Source organism: Chiloscyllium plagiosum, chromosome 29 (genome assembly GCF_004010195.1).
Source record: "Chiloscyllium plagiosum isolate BGI_BamShark_2017 chromosome 29, ASM401019v2, whole genome shotgun sequence".
In the NCBI taxonomy this organism is placed as follows: domain Eukaryota; kingdom Metazoa; phylum Chordata; class Chondrichthyes; order Orectolobiformes; family Hemiscylliidae; genus Chiloscyllium; species Chiloscyllium plagiosum.
In genome coordinates this window covers 39,720,733-39,744,701 of record NC_057738.1, presented here as the reverse complement: position 1 = coordinate 39,744,701, position 23,969 = coordinate 39,720,733, and the positions used below count along the sequence as shown (strand labels likewise).

Below are 23,969 nucleotides of genomic sequence, written 5' to 3'. Positions count from 1 at the left end.
TAATTTCATCCTTTATAATTGACTCCAGCATCTTTCCCACCACTGAGGTCAGACTAACTAGTTTATAATTTCCTGCTTTCTCTCTCCCACCTTTCTTAAAAAGTGGTACAACATTAGCCACCCTCCAATCTGCAAGAACTGACCCTGAATCTATCGAACTCTGGAAAATAATCACCAATGCATCCATGATTTCTCGAGCCACCTCCTTCAGTACCCTGGGATGTAGACCATCAGGCCCCGGGGACTTATCAACCTTCAGACCTAACAATCTCTCCAACACCAAATCTTGGCAAATATAAATTCCCTTAAGTTCAGGTCCTTCAGCCACTGTTACCTCAGGGAGATTGCTTGTGTCTTCCCCAGTGAACACAGATCTGAAGTACCCTTTTAATTCCTCTGCCATTTCTTTGTTCCTGGTAATATATTCCCCTGTTTCTGTCTTCAAGGGCCCAATTTTTGTCCTAACCATTTTTTTGCCTTGCACATACCTAAAAAAGCTTTTACTATCCTCCTTTATATTCTTGGCCAGTTTACCTTCGTACCTCATTTTTCCTCTGCTTATTTCCTTCTTAGTAATCCTCTGTTGCTCTTTAAAAGCTTCCCAGTCCTCAGTTTTCCCACTTATCTTGTTATACTTTTTCTCTTTTAACTTTATATGTTTCTTTACTTCCCTCATCAGCCACGGCCGCCCATGCCTCCTCCTGGGATCTTTCTTCCTTTTAGGAATGAACTGATCCTGCAACTTCTGCATTATACACAGAAATATCGGCCATTGTTCCTCCACGGTCATCCCTGCTAAGGTTTTGCACCATTGAACTTTGGCCAGCTCCTCCCTCATATCTAGCCACGCAAAGTAAATTTTGTTTTCTATCAGGTTGGTGGCTTGTAAAATATTGGTCTGTCACAACTACCCCTAGTGGCTAGTTGGATTCACTTGATCAAGATTCTGTAACTGCAGGAATTTCAAGAACACATTTACTGAGGTTCTTGGCTCCTCTTGAAAAGGAGGTATGATTTATGTTGGTGTAGGCATTTTAAAATGAGAAGTGAAAAATTACTATGTATAAAAGATAAATAACAGAATTCAGTGGATGCTGTGAGAAAAATAGATGTTTGATACACCTGGAGCAGGTTGAACCTGACTCTGGGTCTTCTGGCCCAACAGTAGGGACATTGCCACTGCTCTATAAGTGTCCCTACTAATTACTTTCTAGATTCATCACCAAATGAGAATTGTGGATATTATTATTCAGCTAGTCTGTTACTATTTTGGCTCAAATCCATCCACAATTCCTGCCCCTTTCCATCTTTTGAACTTCCTCTAGTTATACAATCTTCAGAGAGCTATATACTGGCCATTTGTTGCCCCTTTCTCTTTAAGGTGTTCTTGCCTCTTTTTACCCAAGGATTAGTCTTTTTTTTCTCTGATAGCTGCCAAGTTAAAATGCAACTTCTTGATGTACCATTTCAAACATTCTCAATTTTTAACCCTACCTGATTTTTTTATTAATCCTCTTATGAGCAGGTTTATTATGTTGTTCTCCTAAATTTATTATTGCTAGATAACACATACTTTGCATATTTTCATTATATAAAGCAATAAAAATGAGTTTGAGTAGTTTCACTTCCTATCTGTTGAGTAGGGCAAGTTGGATTCAGTAATCAGTAAACTTCAGATGTGCAGATTAGTTTTAGAATGCATACCATGTGATTGACATGCTGGCTGGTAAATAGCTTGTAATCCAGTCGATAGTAGACTTTTATTTTTTGCCCCTTGTTCACACAGATGGTGTTTTTTATTTACATTACCATCTTTGACTTTTAGTTAACTTTAACATTTACAGATTTTGTGGAAGAAGTTCTTTTTTTTTAAAAGATGAATACTATATTGGCTAAAATGGAAAATAAAGGTTTAATGTGCATTTCTCCACCATTATAGAATTGCAATGCTTGCTTTAAAGTTTTAATGTATTTTTAGATTAGATTCCCTACAGTATGGGAGCAGGCCCTTTGGCTCAACACGTCCACATCAACCCTCCGAAGAGTAACCCATTCCCCTACATTTACCCCTGACTAATGCACCTAAAACCGTGGGCTAATTAGCATGGCCAATTCACCAGACCTATGTGCAAGCTCCGCGCAGGCATGGAGGATTGTACAAGCTCCGCGCAGACAGTCGCCCAAGGTGGGAATTGAACCCGACTCCCTGGTGCTGAGAGGCAGTGGTGCTAACCACTGAGCCACCATGTTGCCCTCAAATGAAAGTTAGTGATGGAAGCAATTTGGTCAGTATGCCAAAGGAACACTAGTGTCGTGATAGTGTTCCTGGGTTAGCAATGCCGAGGCCTGTGCTCATACTGGGGGAATATGGGTTCAAGTGCCACTGGAAGTTGGAAGAATTTGAATTCAAAAACATAAGAAATTAACTTTATTTTAATTTTTAAAATTCTGTAAATTAACACTAGTACAATTAAATGATTGATATCATCATAAAACCCCATCTGGTTCTCTCATGTCCTGGTGTGGCCTTTTTGCGATTCCAGATCCACAGCAGTATGGTCAATTCTGAACTGGCCTCTACAGTGTTGCTCAATTTAGAGGCAGTTAGGTATCGACAACAAAGATGCTACTAATCTAAAAGCGCTAACCAGTTGAGTAGATTAGGATGCAAGTATTAAACATTTTTGTCCTTTTGTGGAGCTTGAAGGGCCAGTAAAGAGAACCTGAATGTTCTAAGTTGATAGGATAGCATCATGTCAGTGATTGAAAAGAGGCCAGGCATTAAAAGTTTTGATCAGAATTTTGGCAAAGCTTCACAGGTCAAGTGAATGTTGAAAGTTCTGGTTTTTGCTATGCAACTGTTGTGGTTGTAAGCAGTGGTGGAGAGGCTTAGATCTGGGTATTGTGTATGTGGAAGCTGACTCCATGCTTGATGCAGATTATCATACCATGGGGCTGCTTGTGGACAAAAGGGAATCCGACTTTGTGGATACCCAGGAGGATACATGCTGGCTAATGGAATGGATGAAAGACTACTAGAATTAAGCTGGTACTGTAGAAGTGGAACTTGAAAGAAAAATATTGAACGCTTCAATAGTCAAAGAAAATACAATAGTTGCAATCAAAGATTGGCTATTATCAGAATAGTTGACCAGTGACAAACTGGGAATCAGAAGAAATTGTCCCAGGCAAATGTGAAATTATGGTGGCAAGTATTCCAGAATTTTCTAGAAAAGTGGGAAGGGTAAGTGGAACAGTTGGCAAAGTGGGAAAGATAGAAATACTGTGACAACCTGGAAAAGTATTATTGACAATGTCAACAGAAAAAGATGATTACGCAAAATTAAAAAGGTGAGCAAGCACAAAGAGGAGTTACTAAATGATGTGGCATGTTTTATTTGCAAGATTAGATTGTTTAAAAACTGCAATTATCTTTGAAAGTTGTGCATTGTCATCTCCCTAAAGGCAAAAATATATTGCCATTAAAATTCAATTGTTCGACAAATTTGCCATTAGATGGTTCAATGGAATTGTGACCATCATACTGTCCTTTTGGATCTTGTTTTCAACTTGTGGTGCTCAATATTTTGGGTAAAAAGTTTACTTTCCTCATTCCTGAAGAAGGACTCATGCCCGAAATGTCGATTCTCCTGCTCCTTGGATGCTGCCTGATCTGCGCTTTTCCAGCAACACATTTTCAGCTCTAACCTCCAGCATCTGCAGTCCTCACTTTCTCCTAAAAGGTTTACTAAAGCAAGTTCTTAAAACCAAAAGCTGCTCGAAGAAAACCAATAAACCTGTTTTAAAAAAAAATTGTCATTCCTGGAAATTGTTGGCATACAGCTTTTAAAGTTAATTTTCATTATTTAGTATTAAACATTAATCCAATATTTAGGGATACTTTTTAGGGAAGGAATTTGCGAAAATTGGCTTTAGTGGTTGCTTCACTTTTTAAAAACAAATTTTTGTATTTTCCTTTTTTTTTTGAAAGGATCGATTAGCCAGGAAAAATTATTCCTTGGGGATGGAGAGTAACTACTATGAAAGAACTCCCCCATCATCTTGTGAAGAGGCTGCAGCAATCGCTCAACGACCAGGTAAAATTTAACCTACTTGAAACTATTGCATTGGCAAGAATATCAATCAATCAATTCCTAACATACAAAATTGTTCAACATGTTCATTAATTGCCATTCAAAAGATTGAGACATTTTCCAGAGTATAATTGTATGCTTGAATGCTAGCAAGAGGGCTCCAAGTGTTCCTCCATTTTGTCAACCGTACCACTATCTAATCCCCCAGCACATGCAGAATTTTTCCTGGTGTTCAGTTTGGAAAAGCTGTCGCACACATGGGCAGGGAAATCACCCAACAGAACAAATTTTAAATAAACACATCTGATAAGTGTACTATCTCATCATTTTACGTGATCTTGACTTAAGTTTGTCAGGATGCTACCTGTTTTTTATTTGTCAGCACTAGACTGGAAGTAGACCATTTATAATAGTAACTTTATAGGTTAGGTAGGATTGTAGCTTATAACTTGACCAGTACTGCACTGGCTTAAACATTATTTTTATTCTCCACAACAATCCAGATTGGATCTCAGAAATAGCCAACAAACTTGTGCGAATGTCATACCAATGTCTTGCTAGGTTGGAGGTCACCTTGTGTAAGAAATTATCCAATTAACATCTTTCAAGACCATTGTGATCTTGGGAATTGATTTTGATCTTATAACTGTTAAGCAAGGAATTTTTGAGGCGCTCTCTGCCCCAGTTGACCAGTGATTCTGTGTGCACTTAGACTCGTCCAAGGTGAAAAAGCTGCCCCTCAGATCCCTTTTATAGCTTTCCCCTCTCACCCTAAAGCCATGCCCTCTAGTTTGGATTCCCCCATCCCCGAGAAAAGATCTTGTCCCCTCGTGATTTTGTAAACTTCTACAAAGGTCACCCGTCAGCCTCCGATACTCCAGGGAAAACAGTCCTTGACTATTCAGCCTCTCCCTATAGCTTAAACCTTCCAACCCTGGCAACATCTTGTAAATGTTTTCTGAACCCTTTCAAGTTTCACAACATCTTTCCATGAGGAGGGAGACCAGAATTACACACAATATTCTATAAGTTTAATGATTATATGATTGTAGCATTTACTTTTTTTTAGTTAACTGCCTTTCAGGAGTGAATAGAGTTCTGAATTTTACAAACGAAAAAAAAATCACAATTTCAGGGGTAGTATTGAAATGTGCATTGCAATGATGTGACAATTGCTAGACTAATGTAGTGTAGAATCTGGAGGAAATGAGAAGCCTTTTTTTAAACTCTTTACTCCAGTTTGGTGGTGTACCCTATGTCTTGGCTCCCATCTTGAGATGTGAGGAACCTGAATTGAAGTGAATTCAGATGTTTTAAGCTCAAGGCAAAATTCTCCAATATTCAGTCCATCATTGTTTACTTTTTAAAATTCTATTTACACTTTAAGTTCAATATTAGAGGGCAACTAATTTCCACTTTAGATATGTGTTGAGTTTGTTGAAATAGTGCAGTTTGGATCCAGCCTCACTCCATAGTGGGAAGGGAAAGTGAGAGGTGCAATAGTAACACAGCACTTGTAGCATTATAACACTAAATCTGGGGTGGGTTCACACATGGCTTATAGACTGTTTTGGACCTACTGATTTGTAACCCATAACTGTAAAGTAAAAGGCCCTCTAAGTCTTAAGATTCCAGAATTTTTGTAAATTTGGTTTCCTGAAACACAAGCACAAACATAAGGTTTATCCAATAGTCTTGCAACTAAAGTAGTTAATAACATAAGCTGTGCGCTTGTTTCAATGTATTCTAGTGAACAAAAGTTATTTTCAACTGATCTTTTTTGTAAATATGGTTTCATTTTCAGGTGCACAGATTGAGAACATTATATTCAAACCTCTATCAAAAAAGAGAGCTGACATCTACTGGGAGTTTGATGTGAGTAATAGATGATCTTCAATTTGATCTGTATTAGTAAAAATAAAAACCTGGAAATCTGAAGTTAAATACAAAAGTGTTGCTGCAGTTTAACTGCTGTTAATGATAGCAAAATAAGTAGTTCAGATTTCAGGTGAAGAGCCTCATTTAGTCTTTTGATTTTGGTTAAAAACTGCGTGGTTTATGGAGATTATAAATGGATAAAGACTTAGGATTTCTAAAGTAAAAGCTGCAATGAACGACACTTCATTAATATCAAGTTTAACCTCTTTTGATATGGCTTGATAATATTGCATTCACCATTAGTTTTTGTAGCAGTGCGGAAACTGTTAGCTTTCTTATCTAGGAAGGTCTAATAATTAGCACGTTTGAAAAATGACATTGGTGCATCCAGTGCTTGTTTCATTTTAATCTACTCATGCATTACATCCTGCATTGGAGGAATAAATTGGAGCACACTGTTATCAAATGATTTATCATTCCTGGAAAAAGAATATCCTGATAATGACTTTACTTAACCACCTCTGATACGTAGTTTTTATACAGAAAGGAGATTTCAAACAATCCAATAATTTGAATTAAGCATCAAAACTGATCAAAGGGAAGTTTAATATTAGATATTTAATCGTAATATCAGTTCAAATACTAGATGAATTGCCATAATCTTTAGGTTCTGAACATTTTTAGAAGCTGTACTATAGTGGAGGATAAGGATGTGGACGAACCAGATTTGTACATATTTAAATTATTCTTAAAGTGAAAAATCATAAGAGCATAAAAACTAGGAGCTGGAGTAGGCCATCTGGCCCTTTGAAGCTGCTCCGCCATTCAGTAAGATCATTGCTGATCTTTTTGTGGCCTCTGTTTAACTTACCCATCCCCTCACCGTAACCTTTAACTCCTTCATTGTTTAAATAAAGTCTATTTTAGCTTCAAAAACATTTACTGAAGTAGCATCAACTACTTCACTGGGCAGAGAATTCCATAGACTTTCAACCCTCTGGGTGAAGAATTCCTTCTCGATTCAGTCCTAAATCGGCTCCCTCTAATTTTGAGGCTATGTCCTCATGTCCTAGTTTCACTGCAAGTGGAAACATCCTCTCTACTTCTATCTTATCTATTCCCTTTATTATTTCTTATCTTTCTATAAGATTCCCCCTCATTCTTCTAAATTCTAATGAATATAATCTGAGTCTACTGTTTCTCCTCATAAGCCTAAACTTTGGAATAAACTTCATGAATCTCCTCTGCACCCTCTCTTGTGTCAGTAAATCCAGTAAATCCTTTCTCAAGGAGGGAGACCAAAACTGTGCACAGTACTCCAGGTGTGGCCTCACCAGCACCCTGTACAGCTACAACATAAACTCCTTGCTTTTAAACTCAACCCCTTTAGCAATGAAGGACAAAATTCCATTTGCCTTCCTAATTACCTCTTGCACCTGCAGACCAACCTTCTGTGTTTCAGGCACAAGGACACCCAGGTCCCTCTGCATGCTGCAACTTTTTACCATTCAAGTAATGGTCCTTTTTACTGTTACTCCTACAAAAATGGATGACTTCACATTTATTAATATTGTATTCCCTCTGCCAGACCTTTGCCCACTCATTTAAAGTATCTATGTTCCTCTGCAAAGTTTCACAGTCCTCTGCACATTTCATTCATCTTAGTGTCATCTGCAAATTTTGACACTTTGCACGTGGTTCCCAACTCCAAACCATCTAAATAAATTGTAAATAATTGTGGTCCCAACACTGATCCCTGAGGCACACAACTAGTTACTGATTGCCAGCCAGAATAGCACTCATTTGTCCCCACTCTTTGCTTTTTGTTAGTCATCCAATCCTCTATCTGTTTACTTTACCCATAATGCCATGCATCTTTAGCTTATGCAGCAACCTCTTGTGCGACACCTTGTTGAAGGCCTTTTGGAAATCTAGATACACCATGTCTACTGGGTCCCCGCTGTCCACCATGATTGTAATGTCTTCATAAATTTCCAAAACTTAGTTAAGCATGACTTGCCCTTCATGAACCCATTCTGCGTCTGCCCAAAAGCACAATTTCTATCTAGATGCCTTGCTATTTCTTCCTTGATAATAGACTCAAGCATATTCCCCACTATAGAAGTTAAGCCAACAGGTCTATAGTTCCCCATCTCTTGTCTACCACCCTTTCTAAACAGTGATGTTACTTTTGTTTTCCATTCTGCTAGAACTGCCCTAGAGTCCAGTGTATTTTGGGAAAATTACCACAAGTGCACTTGTTATTTCTCCTTCCATCTTTTAGTATCCAGGGCCAGGAGACTTGTCTATCCTTAGCTCCATTAGCTTGCCCAACACTACCTCCACCTCTTCCACGATAATGATTGTTTCCAGGTCCTCACTTACCTTCGTCTCTGTCAGTTAATAACATGCTATTAGTGTCCTCCACTGTGAAGACTGACACAAAATACTTATTCAATGCCTCGGCCATTTCATCATATCCCATGACTAAATTCCAGTTCTCATCCTCTAAACGATCAGCATTTATTTTAGACAAACTCTTGCTATGTGTTTTTATATTCTGCGCTAGTTTTTTCTCACTCATCTTTTCTTTATAGCTCTTTTTGTGGCTTTCTGTTGACTTTAAAGCTTTTGCAGTCTTCTAGTTTCCTGCTGATTGCCCACTTTGTATGCCTCCTCTTTCAATTTGATAGTCTCCCTTATTTCCTTAGACATCCATGGCAGATTACCACTTTCACTGGAAAAAGTGCAGAACACTTGGAAAAATTGCTTTGAAAGTTCTCCACTTATCGCCATAAAGTCTGTTTCCGGTCTGTTAGCCCAGATTGCCCTCATTCTATTGTAGTCTCCCTTGTTTAAGCACAGGACCCTGGTATTGGATTTTATTTTCACACACTCCATCTGTATTCTAAATTCAACCACACTATGATCGCTCCTTCCAAGAGGATCCCTAACTGAAATCATTAATTATTTTTGTCTCATTACACAGGGCCAGACTTAGGATAGCTTGCTCCTTCATCAGTTCCATTACATCCTGTTCAAGAAAACTATCGGGGATGCACGCAATGAATTCCTCCACAAGGCCACCTTGAATGGTTGAACCAGCTCAACATGTAGATTAAAATCTCCCATGATAATCACCATACCATTTTTTTACAGGCATTAGTTTTTTTTAATTGCCTGTGCCAACGCGATATTATTTGGTGCTCTATAGACTACACCCATCAGTGACTTTTTCTTAGAATTTCAAATTTCCACCCAAATGAATTCAATCTTATTCTCCATTAGAACCTATATCATCTCTCAGCACTGCCCTGATGTCATTCTTGAATATCACAGCTACACCACCACCTCACTTTGCTGTTTGTCCTTCCGAATAGTCTGATATCCCTGAATATTTAACTCCCAGCTGTGACCATCCTGTAACCATGTCTCTGTAATGGCTATCAAATCATATTCATTTGTGATTTGTGCTGTTAATTCATCGACCTTGTTATGAATGCTACAAGCATTCAGGTAAACTAGTCTTATGCTAGTTTTCATACCCTCATGATTTCCAACATCTAGAACATAGAACGTTACAGCGCAATACAGGTCCTTTGGCTCTCAATGTTGTGCTGATCTGAAAAAATTTGATGTCCATACAACCTACATTTCCGGAACTTATGCACTAGGACACAGATCTTTGTTCATCTGCATTACCAAGAATTTTACCATTAGCCCAGTACTCTGCATTCCTGTTACTTCTCCCAAAGAGAACTACATCTCACATTTCTGCATTAAACTCCATTTGCTGCTTCTCCATCCAGCTCTGCATCTTGTCAATGTCCTTCTGTAACTCAACATCCTTCGGCACTATCCACAAATCTGCCTACCTTGGTGTCATCTGCAAATTTACTAACCCATCTTTCTACGCCCACATCCAGATTATTTCTAAAAATGACAAACCGCTGTGGCCTCAAAACAGATCCTTGCGGCATACCACTGGTAACTGAGCTCCCATCAACCACCACCACTGTCTTCTTTCAGCTAGCCAATTTCTGATCCAAACCGCTAAATCATCTTCAATCCTGAAACTTTGTATTTTGTGCGATAGCTTACCATGGGGAACCTTATCAAATCCTTATGATGCACCACATTAATTGCTTTACCTTCATCCACCTGTTTTGTCACCTTCTCGAAGGTGGTTAGTGAGGCACGACCTACCCTTCAAAACTGTTGACTGTCCCTAATCAACTTATTCCTTTTTCAGATGATTATAAATCCCATCTCCAACACCTTACCCACAAGCAAACTAAGGCTCACTGGCCTATAATTACCAGGGCTGTCCCGACTCCCTTTCTTGAACAACATTTGCTGTTCTCCAGTCTTCTGGCACTATTCCTGTAGACAATAATGACATAAAGATCAAAGCCAAAGGTTCTGCAATCTCTTCCATGGCTTTCCAGAGAATCAAAGGATAAATCCCATCCAGCCCAGGGGTTGTATCTATTTTCAGATCTTGCAAAATTACTAAGACCTCGTCTTTGTTAACCTCAAACCCATATAATCTTGTAGCTTGTATTTCCGTATTCTCACTAACATTGCCCTTTTCCAATGTGAATACTGACGAAAAGTCTTCATTGAGTGCTTCCCATGTCCTCCGATTCCACACAACTTTCCACTACTGTCTTTGGCCCTAATCTTTAGTCATTCTTTTATTCCTGATCTCCCTATAAAAGGCCTTAGGGTTTTCCTTGATCCTATCTGCCAACTATTCCCATGTCCCCTCTTGGCTCCTCTGAGCCTTCTCTTTAGATCTTTTCATGCCTCATCCTCACATAACCCTTCTTTCTCTTGACAAGAGCTTCAACTTCTTCAGTAAACCATGGCTCCCTCTCTCGACAACTACCTCCTTGCCTGATAGGTATATACTTATCCAGGACCCGCAGTAGCTGTTCCTTGAATGAGCTCCACATTTAAAGTGTGTCCATCCCCCACAGTTTTCTTCCCCATCCTATGCATTCTAAATCTTGCCTAATCGCATCATTTCCTTTCCCTCAGTTATGTCTCTTTCCCTGTGGTATATACCTATCCCTGTCCATTGCTATTGAAAACATAACCGAATTATTGCCAATGTGCTTCCCTACCTCCAAACCTAACACCTGACTGGGTTAATTCCCAATTACCAAATCCAATATGGCATCTCCCCTTGTCCGACTGTCAGAAAACACTCCTGCACACATTGAACAAAAACTGACCCACCTAAACTACTTGACGTATAGTATTCCCAGTCAATATTGGGGGAAGTTGAAGACCCCCAAAACAATTACCCTGTTACTCTTGCTTCTATTGAGAATCATCTTTGCTATCTTTCCTCTACATCTGTGGAACAATTCTTCTGAGGCCTACAGAAAACTCCCAACAGGGTGACCTCTCCTTTCCTGTTTCTAACCTCAGCCCAAACTACCTCAGTGGGGGGAGTCCTCAAACATTCTCTCAGCTGCTGTAATGCTATTGTTGATTAACAATGCCACACCTCCCCCTCTTACCGTTTTCCCTGTTCTTACTGAAAGATCTAAATCCTGGAATCTGCAACAACCATTCCTGGCCCCCCCTCTAGTCATGTTTCTGAAATGGCCTCAATATCAAAATCCCAGGTACCAACCCATGTTACAAGTTCACCTACCTTACTCTGGATGCTCCTGGCAATGAAGTACACACATTTCAAACTAACGTAGTGGTTTCTGGTGCCTTCTCACGACCTTGTAAACCTATCCCTGAGCTCACTACCTTCCTGTACACTGAAACGGCAATTCAGGTTCCCATCCCCCTGCTGCATTAGTTTTAAACACCATGACCTTCACCGAAGAGCATTAGCAAATACCTGCCAACCCCACCCCTTGGATATTGATACCCCTCTGGTTCAGGTGAACACTGTTTGTTGAGGTCCCACCTTGCCCAGAAAGAGCTCCAATTATCCAAAACTCTTCCCACCTGCACAACCCCTGCAGCCACGTTCAGCTCCGCTATCTCTCTATTCCTTGTTTCACTAGCACGTGGCATGGGCAACAAACCTGTTTGTTTTAGCTCTAAGCTTCCAACCTAGCTCCCTGAATTTCTGCCATAGATCCCCACCTTTTTACCTATGTCGTTGGTGCATACGCTGACCACAACTTGGTGCTGCTTCCCCTCAAGGATTCTGACAGTGCTATCAGAGACATCCAAACCCTGGCACCTGGGAGGCAACAAGCCTATCATGAGTTTCTCATTCCCACAAAACCACCTATCTGTCCCCCTGACTATGGAGTCCTCAGTGACTAAAGCCCTGCTTCTTTACCCCTTCCCCTCTGAGCAGCAGGGACAGACTGTGTGCGCCAGATACCTCTGCCCCATTGCTTATCCCTGGTAAGTTTACCCCCCCCCCCACCAACAACAGTATCCAAAACTGTTGAGGGGAACCACCACAGGAGATCCCTGCACTGCCTGACAGTTCCCTTTCCTACCCTGACAGCAACCCATCTACCTTCTTCACGTGGATGTGGAGTAACTTCCTTCCTGTAGCTCCTCTCAATAACCCCCACCACCTCCCAAATGATCCAGTTCCCTAACATGGTTCTTGAGGAACTGGAGTTGGGTGCAATTCCACAAATGAAGTCAGCAGGGACACCAGAGGTGACCCTTATTTCCCACATACTGCAGGAGGAACGTTCAACTGACTTAACCTCCATTTCCACTATTCTAATATCTCCTGACCTATCCTTCCTTCCTTTTTCACTATTTTCACATTTCCCACCTCTTTTCTCCACCCGCCCGCCCGCCCGCCAACCCACCAAACTCTCTAGTTTTAAAGTCCTACTGACCACCCTATTTTTTTCGCTAGAACACTGGTTATGGATCAGTTCAGGTGGAGACTGTCCCACTGGTACAGATCCCTCCTGTTCCAATGATGCCAATGCCCTGTGAAATGGAACCCCTCTTTCCCGCACCACTCCCTTAGCCACATTTACTTCCCTAATTTTCTTATCCTTAAGCCAATTTGCACGGTAGTAATCTTGCGGACCTGTTTCTTAATTTTGTTCCTAGTGCTTGATAATCCCCAAACAGGTCCTTCCTCCTCACCTTGCCTATGTTTTTTGTCCGAGTGGACTGCAACAACTGGATCCTCCCCTTCCCACTCTAATATCCTTTCAAGCCAGTCAGAAATGTCCTGCACCCTGGCACAGGGCAGGCAATACACCATGTGGAACTCTCAATCAGGCTTGCAAAGGATACTATCTATCCCCCTAATTCTAGAATTGCCTATAATCACCACTTGTCTTTTTGCTTTCCCCTGTTAATTGGCCTATAGCGCTATGGTGTCATGGTCAACTGCCTCATCCTTCCCGTAGCCCTTTTCCTCATCTACACAGCGAGCAAGTACCTCATACCTGTTGGACAAGGTCAAGAGTTGAGGTTCCTCTGTTCTTGAACTCAGCATCACCCTACTGCCTCACTTATAATCACTCCCTGCTGTCTGTGTCTGTCTATTACTTAATACACCAGGTGTGACCGTCTCCTGAAACAAAGTGTCCAGGTAACTCTTTCCCCCTCCAGGATGTGCTGTGGTGTTTGAAGCTCAGATTTCAGTTCATTAATTCTGAGCTGAAATTTCTCCAGCAACCAATGCTTGCTGCAGATGTGATCGTTGCAGTTCGCAATACGATCAGCCAGCTCCCACATCATACAGCTACAGCACATCACCTGTCCAGCCATCTCTACTTAAGTTTTATAAATTAAAAGTAACTGAGTTAATTAATTTCTAATACTTCTCTGCCATGCTCTTTTTCAAACTCACTGCAGTCAATCAGCCAATCAGGTCACAGCTTCCCTGTGATGTCTCCAGTATTTTTTGCAACAAGTTTGATACTCACTCCATGTTACTGCTGCTGCTCTGCCTTCTGACTGCTCCCTGCAGACTAGGCTATGCTCCCTGAGCTCAGTGAGATTTTTTTTCATTCTCACTCCGTGCTGGATTAATGGTGCAATATGATCAGTGTTTGAGATGGACCAAAGTGGATCATTAATTAAATTATCTTAATCTGAAAATAATAAATTTCCAGACGTTGCGTTACCCTACTAGGTTATATCTTCAGTGGGCCTCATGCAAAGCAATGCTGAATATTCCTGCTTTCTATTTGTTTGGGTTTCTTTGGGTTGATGTTATTTCCTGTGGTGAAGTCACTTCTGTTCCATTTCTCAGGGGGTGGTAGATGGGGTCTAACTTGATTAGAGTTCCGGTTGGAATGCCATACTTCTGGGAATTCTTGTGCATATCTTTGTTTGGCTTGTCCTAGCATGGATGTGTTGTCCCAAAGTGGTGTCCTTCCTCATCTGTATGTGAGGATACTAGTGAGGGGGTCATGTCTTTTTGTGGCTAGTTGATGTTCATGTATCCTGGTGGCTAGGTTTCTCCCTGTTTGTCCAATGTAGTGTTTGTTACAGTCCTTACATGGTAGTTTGTAGATGACGTTAGGTTTTCTCATTCTGTATAGGGTCTTTCAAGTTCATTAGCTGCTGTTTTAGTGTGTTGGTGGGTTTGTGGGCTACCATGATGCCAAAGAGTCTGAGTAGTCTGGCAGTCATTTCCAAGATGTCTTTGATGTAGGGCAGAGTGGCTAGGGTTTCTGGACATGTTTTGTCTGCTTGTTTGGGTTTGTTGCTGAGAAATCGGTGGACTGTGTTCATTGGGTACCCGTTCTTTTGGAATACACTGTATAGGTGATTTTCCTCTGCCCTGCGTTGCGTGTGTTGCCTCATTGAAATAATGTTCTGATGCAGCTTTGTTTGTGGATGTTGGGATGATTGCTTCTGAAGTTCAACATTTGGTCTGTATGTGTTGTTTTTCTGTAGACGCTGGTTTGAAGTTCCCCATTGGCTGTTCGCTCTACTGTGACATCTAGGAATGGCCATTTGTTGTTGTTTTCCTCTTTAGTGAATTTTATACCAGTAAGGGTATTATTGATGGCCTTGAAGGTTTCCTCTAACTTGTTTCGTTTAGTGATAAAGGTGTCATCCACATAGCAGAACCAGAGTTTGGGTTGGATGGTTGGCAGAGCTGTTTGCTCAAGCCTCTGCATTACTGCCTCTGCTATTCATGGCATTCCAACCGGAACTCTATCAACAAACACTTCGAGTTAGACCCTATCTATCACCCCCTGAGAAATGGAACATAAAACGACTTCACCAATCCAAAGAAACCAAACATATAAATAGAAAGCAGGAATTTACAGCATTGCTTCTCATGAGGCCCACTGAAGATGTTACCTAGTAGGGTAACGAAACGTCTGGAAATGAACCCAGCGAGCAAACCTACATCCAAAACCTCAACCTGAGCTACAAATCTTAAAACTTGCTGAAAATAATTAAATTAAATCACATGATAGTTATGGACAAAGAAAGCTCTTCATTCAGCTTAAAGGCCAGCCTTACTGTATGTTATCATTTTTGTTACTGTATCAGAAAGTTTGTGCATTCAAGCCACTGAAACTTGTAATCTAAGCTAACACTCCCTGTTAGCTTAGTGTTGGAGTGTTACCGTTGGTCTGAGGTGCCATCTTTATAAGAGATATAAAACCTTTTTATGCAATAGATAATTGAATGTGGAAGTTTTCATCACAATCTGTTGAAGTTGAGTAATTAACACTTTTTATTTTAGGTATTTAAGGCAATGGGGTGCAAGGGAATGAGATTAGCCTGGAAAGAGAGAGATTAGTGTAAATTCTAGTTGATTGCTTTGTGCTGTAAATGTGATCTTTATTGTATCTGTCCCATCATTCACAACATCTGTAAAATTGCATTTAAGGTCACATGGACTAATCTCTCGATGTGCACTGTGAGAAAGACTGATCAAGAGATTCATGAGTTTTTGACTAAAGTAAGTTTTTGCTCACTCTCTAAAATTTGAAATAATATTGAAGATGTGAAGAAATAAGATGTGTAGATGACAGATTAGTTTAGGTTGGGATAGTTTAGCTTGGAGGAGGCAATTTGTTACCTCAATTTTACATGGAGAATCTGCTCTTGGAATTGAAACCAAAGTAGAACCTAATAATCATTAATAATTTGGATGTGTTATGCTGGTTAGTTCTTTGCTGTGCTTGAGAATAGAACCACTTTTCTGAGGGTAGGAAGGACAGGATTGTGGCTGGATCTTAACTGTTCATCCTAATGACAGATAAAATGCAACAGCTCCGTACATTTCTGGCATTGTCTTCTCAGTCGTCCAGCTTAATTGGATGTCACCTTGAATTTCTGTGTAAAGTAAGTTTCATGGTATACAAAGTGATTTTGTCTTTTTATTAATCCCATTAAATTGGTCAGATTTTTCACTCTATTTTGTATGGCTATTCCAAAAAACAATAAGTAGAACGCAAGATGATTCAAAGTACCATCTGTTGAGATCTATTCTTTTGTATTCTAATTTTTAAAAAATAAGTGGTCTTTAGAATACAACAGCAATTCATTCAGTTAAAGGTTTCATTGATCAAGGGATGCTCTGCAATTTGTTTCTTTGCACAACAAAGACTGAAAAGTATTCATTAGGGTAATTTAGTTTAATGCAGCAACCTTATTTGATCAAGTGGGCTCGAGTGCTTGTGCACTTGCTACTTTGATTTTTGTCTTTCGTTTTTTCTTCTGTCCTTGTTCTGAACGGAAAATTCGGTCACGGGATGTAACACTCCAACTATCATGTGATGTTGTCCAGGTCAGTATTTTGTCCATCCCTAGTTGCTCTCGAGCAGATGAAGGTAAATCTGGTGATTTATATAGCTGAGGATTATGCAGCCACAAAGATCTACACTTAGCAGTTGTCAGTCTAGAATTGAAATTGACATGTTGGTAGAAGGATGATTGTTCTGCCCGTACCAATGTTAAGGTAGTATTTTAAGAGATGCATTTTCTGAAATTGGTATTGCTGTAAAGGACTGGAGTACAATTTTGTTTTTGTTTGTTCATAGTTGTCATATAAACTAGTTAACTTAGAGCAGTCTACCTTCCAAGGTAACTTTTTTTTCCTTACCAGCGTTTGGTCTTTGGTAATGTATGCTTCTGTGAAGTGTGATGGAAGCAAAATGGCCACAGATATGACTGTCCGATTCCAACCACAAGCTTTTGGCCATCACACTCCTATCAATCAGATGCTGTTTGGTTGAGTGTAAATCTGTTTTCTACTGAACTCGCTTAATTTTTCTATTTGTCCAATTCCTGAATGATTGTGAAGTTATATTGCCAATAATTGAACAAAAATGGCTACTGAATGTTTTTGTTTTTCAACTGGTAAATCTGTGTATATTTATCACTTTTTGACTTTAAATGAAAACTGCTAGTTGTTTTTTTATTATTCATTTAAAGGTGATTTCATTGGTTTGGCCAACATTGCCATCCCTAAATGATTGAGGTGATGGTGAGCCACCTAATTATGATTTTTAAGGGGAGTTGTTTTCATTGGTTGATTTGATTGGTTTTGGGTCATGCACAATTAATGCAATCTTCCTATTGAGAGATTTGAAAGCACTATTATTTTTTCTATACAGCTGCCTAAGGAGCTTTCTATTGATGCTTCTGGCAAGACTACATTATGGTCATCAAATCACAGCTCGCAGACAAGAGAAGACAGGCGTCATTTCAATTTGGAGTCCACCATAAGGTAACTAATGGACACATTAATGAAATTAGTGTTAATTTTTCTTGTTTTGTACATGTATTTGTAAAACATACTGATTGCAGTATTCATTGTACTGTGCTTATCTAGCTAAAGCCAGAGTTCATTCAGTTTAATCTACGTCAGTGTAGTACTTTTGAGAATAAGGTTTTTATTGGCAGCTCAAAGTGAAAGTTTCCAGAAAGGAAATGTTGTGCAATTAGAAAGCTTGCAACTTCAAATTTCAGTAAGATTTAGTATTGCTGTTCATCAAAAAGTGCTTGTTGCCACTTTTTTGTCTCTTGTCCCCTCCTTTAAATCCTTTCCACCCTGTGAAATTTGCGAATAGCCATATACATCACTTTTTGCAATTCTTGTATTCTTGTCGTTCACCACAATCGCAGCAATTCAGTCCACCTACCTAATTCATTTATATTTAACATTTTGTGAATTTACACTGCTCAGATTCTTTTATTTTGATGTCTGAATAAACGTGTGGTGTTTTTAGCTTATCAAGGGGGAAATGATAGCCTAGTGATATTATTGCAGGACTGTTGATCCAGAGACCCAGATAATGTTCTGGGACCCAAGTTTGAATTCTACCATGACAGGTGGTGGAGTTTGAGTTCAATAAAAAGCTGGAATTTAAGAGTCTACGGGTGACTTTGAATCCATTGTCAATTGTTGCGAAAAACCCATTTGGTTCACTGTCCTTTTTGGGGAAGGAAACTGCTATTCCTACCTGGTCTACATGTGACTCCAGACCCACAGCAATGTGGTTGACTCTTAACTGCCCTCTGGGCAATTGAGGATGGGCAGTAAATTAGGGATGGGTCGTGCTAGTGACAACCACATCCTACAAATGAATAAAGAAAAAGTATTATCATGAAATAATAAATCTAATTTGTAAAAGTTTCTTTACCCTTGTTCATCTGTATCTTTAACCTTTTTTGACTCTGCGTAGTTAAGTTTAAAGTTTCATTTCTTTGCTCATTCTGACTTTTAGCAACAACATTTCAAGTATTCTACTTTCAGCAATGATCTTTTTGTGTTCTTAGTCACTATTTTTCAACAGCATAAGGTAAAACAATTGATTGTAGTCACGTCCCTTTTAGCTGTTTTGTATTCCATTTTTGTCCAAAACATTTGCCAAGGTAATTTTTAGCAAATTTTTGTTTTTTGGCCCGATTTTCCTACATGGTCTTTGCCCCAGAGAAGATTCTGCAGTTCTGGATCGACCAGATCCTGACTGAGTGTCTTCCAGTCCTGTACATCATCTTTAGAGACTAAATAAGTTTTTCCATTAATTATCCAGTTAAGAATACTACTTAAATTCATCAACCCAATAGGAGTGCTGACCAATTACGTCATCCTTGCATGTAGCTACTGCCAGGACATGAGTAAGGAATCCCTGACATCTTTCATACAGCCCAAGCAAACCAATAAACAGAGCGTAACTACAAATGGATGACTGTATTTTCACAGATGGAAAATGTGATGTGCTACTGAGAGCTTGTAAACTACTTTTCATACTGAGCTGTCTGACAGCCTTCTCTACTTTAGTAAGAAACACCAATAACTGTATTTTGTGTCTCAACATTGTACGGAAAACTCAAGCTCTTTTTTTTTTTGAAAGGAGTGGAAAGATTTAAAGCTGTTTTCACAATTATATTTCAAGTTCAAGAACCCCTCCCTCGTCCCGTCTCTTTCCCTCCCTCCTCCCCACCACTACTTTTGGTTGTATAATATCTACAAACAAAATGAAAGGCACTAATTTTTAACTGTCCATTTTGGCAATGTACAATTGTCAATCTGTGGTAAACTTTTAATAGAATAAAGTTCATTTCATTTGTCTGTTTGCTGGTTATGCTTATCATGGGAGTTCTAAATGTTCTGGTGTTATTAGTTAAGGCCTTAATCTTTAAATATAGTTCTATAAACTTCCTGTATGAAAGTTGGACATGACTCCAGAACAAAGGACCAATTGATAATGATTGAAATTTAACTCCATTGGATTCATGAAATGTTTAGTCATTGCAAGATGGACTAAAATTCGAACCATAGAATTAGAGTGGGAAAAGACCATCAGCTGAACTACTGGCCCTACAGCCTGCTGTGCATAAGTTAGCACCTCTTTTCAAGCCTCATCTGATCGATGATACTGCCATCTTGGCTAGGGAAAGAACACATCTTCTGAAGTCACTCCACTTTCTAGTGTTAGTCAAATAAGACTTGTCACCAGAAGACTGGATTGTCTAATGTATTCTTGATAGTATATTCATTTACTCATACTATTGTAGGTTATTTGTATTGCTCTTTTCAGGTAATAAGAGTCAGAATCTTACAGCACGGTAACGCATCCTGCTCCTGGACCAATTCCACCCAAACCTTTCCTATTTAAATGTCTGTTAAACATTGTAATTGTACCAGCATCCACTACTTTCCATTTGCCATCTCTCTCCTTAATGTGCCCCCAGTCTTGAAATTTCCCCCATCCTAGGGTAAAGACAGCTACCATTAACTCTATCTATACCTTTCATTATTTTATAAAATAATCAGGTTGCCTCAACCATCTATGCTCCAGGGGGAAAAAAGTCCCAACCTCTCCAGCCTTTTTTATAACTCAAACTTCCATACCTGCCAACATCCTGGTAAATCTCTTTTCAACCCTGTCCAGCTTGATAATATCCTTTCTATAAATGGGCGACCAAAACTAGGTACAGTATTCCACAACTGGCCTCATTAATGTCCTGTACAACCTCAACTTCCCAACTCCTATACTCAAAAGAATAAGCAATGAAGGCAAGTGTGCCAAGTACCTTTTTTAACCATCCTGTCTGTGATGCAAGCTTTAAAGAATTATGTACCTGTACCCCTAGGTCCTTCTAATCTACAACACTACCCAAGATCCTACCATTAATTACATAGGCCCGACCCTTGTTTGTTGTACCAAAATTCAATACCTGGCATTCATCCAGATTGACCTCCATCTGCCATTTTTTCAGTCCATTGACCCATTTGATCAAGATCCCCTTGTAAACTTAGGAAACCATCTGCACTGTCTACCACTTGCTCAACATTCCTTCTATATTCTCATCTAAATCCATTATATAAATGACAAATGAAAGAGGACCCAGAACCAATACTTGTGGAATAGGCCTCCAGTCTAAAAAGCAACTCTCCACTATTAATCTGTCCCTGCCGTTAAGCCAATTATGTATCCAATTGGCAAACTTAGTCCCTAATGTGTTTGTAAAATCTCTCTGGCAGGTAAGGTTAAGGATAATCCAGTGCTATCTCCGATCCCCTCTGTCTTCCTGATTTCTCTCTCAATGCCCCCACACTCCTTAGTTGATTAAGAGATTCAATTGAACCCAAGTTAATATATTATAAAATAAGCTCTCTTTTGATTTTGACTAGAACCTCAATATCTTTATTCATCCATTGTTTCTTAATCTTATCAACCTTACCCTTCACTCGCACAGGAACAAAATGCTTCTAAACACTCATCATACTATTGAATGCCTCCCACTTGTCAGATGTCCTTTTATCTGCAAACAGTCTACTCCAGTCAACTTCTGAAAATCCTTCCCTTTCTGTTTTGATACTGAGCCTTTCTAAGTTGCCTGCTTTAAATATATATGCTATGCAGCTTAGTTGTTTCTTGACATTTGCGTGTTTTGGACAAATTTAAGTTTTAATTTCCAACTTTCTATATTCCCCCCCCCCCCCCATTTACTTCCATTTTAAGAATCTGGTATTAGTCACCTTTTGCAACCTAGCACGATGTCTTAAATATATGAACCTTTCCCTCCCCACTCAAGCATCTTTCCTAATCCTGCTTTTGATGTCCAGTTCAATGTGCATGAATATTACAGTAATCTTCCGTTCTGAATGGGAAGGGCAAATTGTGCTGTGATTCTGTTCAATCAAAGCAAAAATGTGTATCCTGACGGCAAGCTCCATATTATGAAATGCACATTGATCAAGCCTGCCAGTCATTCTCAGCATGTGCTATACTTCTACAAAAAAATGCAGTTCTTAGTTTGTAAAACTGCAGCAAGTGAAATAGACTTCATCTAGGGATTTGTTCCTAGTCTTATATCTGAGTAGTTGATCAGAAAAGAACTGATGAGCCTTTGTTAATACAAGCATGAGAACTAGTGCTGTGACCACATAACAAATGAAACAATAACCAGATCAGATAGAGTGCTCATTTTAATTCTAATTTATTTGTTACTGGTGTGGGATGTTGCCCAAGTCTGCCAAGAGCATTAGGTGATTGCTTGTTTTTATTCATTAGGCAAATGTTTTCATCTCCATCTCAAGCTTTCTTAAAAAGTGAATATGTTCGTGAATTCTTCTTTGGGAAATTATCTGACTGCAGTCAACATCACAGTAAGTGACAATTATGCAGAATTGCTTTGTATTCTTTTAATGAAATAAAGGTATGGAGGATTATGCATATCTTTGTTTCCTTGGAGGAACATTGAATAATACAAGGGGAATAAGTCTGGTAAATGCAAGGGAGAAAGTGAGGACTGTAGGTGCTAGAAATCAGAGTTAAGAGTGTGGCCTGGAAAAGCACAGGCAGTCAGGCAGCATTCGAGGAGCAGGAGCATTGATGTTTCGAGCATAAGCTCCTCTTCAGGAAGGGCTGATGAGCTTATGCTTAAAACGTCAATTCTCTTGCTCCTTGGATGCTGCCTGTCTGCCTGTGCTTTTCTAGCACCACACTCAAATTCTGGTAAGTGCAACTGCAAGCGTGGGTTATCTTCTGCCTAGACTGCATTTTGTAACCACCTTCCCATTATTCTTTGATCCCTTAAGGGATCAGGAATCTACTACAGCCTTGAGAATACTGCAAGTTATGGAGTATTAAGGAAAGCCAAGTCTGCTGCATGGATAAGGTGAAGAGTAGAGGCCTTTTCCTCAAGGGAGGGGAGTCCAAAACTAGGGTACGTAGGTTTAAGGTAAGAGGGGAAAATTATAAAAGGGACCTGAGGAGCAGCTGCTTCATGCAGCGGGTGATATACATATGAAATGAGCTGTCAGAGGAAGTGTGGAGACTGGTACGATTACAACTTTCATAAAAAATACCTGGATAAGTATGTAAATAGGAAGGATTTAGAGGGATATGGGTCAAATGCAGGCAAATGGGACTGGATCAGTTTAGGGTATCTGGTCAGCATAGACATGTTGGACCAAAGGGTTTCCATGCTGTATAACTCTGACTCTAACTAGACTCTAATTTTGTTGTCTTAAAATCATCAGCTGGCTTTGATTTTGGCATGGTGACCAAAATGCTTGTGGAAGAGTTGAACTCCGAGCATGGTTTTTAATGAGGATAGGCAGTAGATGATGTATAAGTTTTAGGGATGGCATTCCCAAGCAGTGGGGCTAAATTTGGTGAATGCTTGTTGCCAGCAATGGGGTGAAGGAAGAATGGGTGTCTTGAGATTAGTGTATGTTAGATGGCAAATGAGACTTGAGTGTGGGATATACAGGAGAAAGTTGGAATAGGGGAAAGTGAGGACTGCAGGCGGAGATCAGTCGGGAGTGTGGTGCTGGAAAAGCATAGCGGAGCAGGAGAATAGATGTTTTGGGCACAAGCCCTTCATCAGGAATGGGAATTGGAATAGTCAGGTCTGCTTGTGATAAAGCAGTAATCAATGTTTTGCTCCTAGATGAGCTGAGGCAAGTGTTGGAGTTTATATCCTGTTTCTACTTGAGGGAGCAATTGTAGAGTATGCAGAACATGCAGTTCAAGCAAAAGAAGTCTGCACTTTGGAAAAGGAGAGAGCTGACACATGGGAGCACCTTGAAATATGTTCACAACAGGAAATTTTATGGATGACAAAAATAGGTGGGGCATGCACGTGGTGAGGCTGACCTTCTGCAGAGGGATATAGACAGGTTCTGAGTGGGCAAAAAACCTGGTAGGTGGTACACAACATGGGGAAGTGTGAGGTTTTATGCACTTTGGCAGGAAGAATGGAGCAATTGAATATTATTTAACTACAGAAAGTGACCAGATTAGAGGGGTTTGGGGGGTCTTTGTCCATGAATTATAACAAACTAGCTTTCAAGCTGAGCAGGTAATACAGAAAGGAAAGTAGTATAAAATAGGGAAGTTCTACTAAAAAAAAAATACAAGTCAGATCACAGCTGAAATACTGTGAACAGTTCTGAGCCCCTTACCCAAGGCAAGATACACTGGTATCCAAAATAATTCAGACAAGGTTTACTAGACCGATACCAGATATGGGTCGACTTTTGAGGAGAGGTCCGTTGATTTGGCCTATACTGGGTGTAGATGAATGAGGCCAATCTTA

The 23,969-nt window shown here is 39.7% G+C and overlaps 1 protein-coding gene across 1 annotated transcript in view; it reads left to right on the top strand.

Moving 5' to 3' along the window:
* Positions 1 to 23,969, top strand: part of LOC122564547 (zinc finger CCHC domain-containing protein 2-like) — a 66,306-nt gene that overhangs the window by 14,497 nt on the left and 27,840 nt on the right. Inside the window, exons 2-6 of the mRNA XM_043719603.1 lie at positions 3,992 to 4,097; positions 5,899 to 5,969; positions 15,796 to 15,867; positions 17,528 to 17,640; positions 21,938 to 22,032. Of these exons, the coding sequence (XP_043575538.1) occupies positions 3,992 to 4,097; positions 5,899 to 5,969; positions 15,796 to 15,867; positions 17,528 to 17,640; positions 21,938 to 22,032 (457 nt within the window). The remainder of the gene's footprint in view (positions 1 to 3,991; positions 4,098 to 5,898; positions 5,970 to 15,795; positions 15,868 to 17,527; positions 17,641 to 21,937; positions 22,033 to 23,969) is intronic.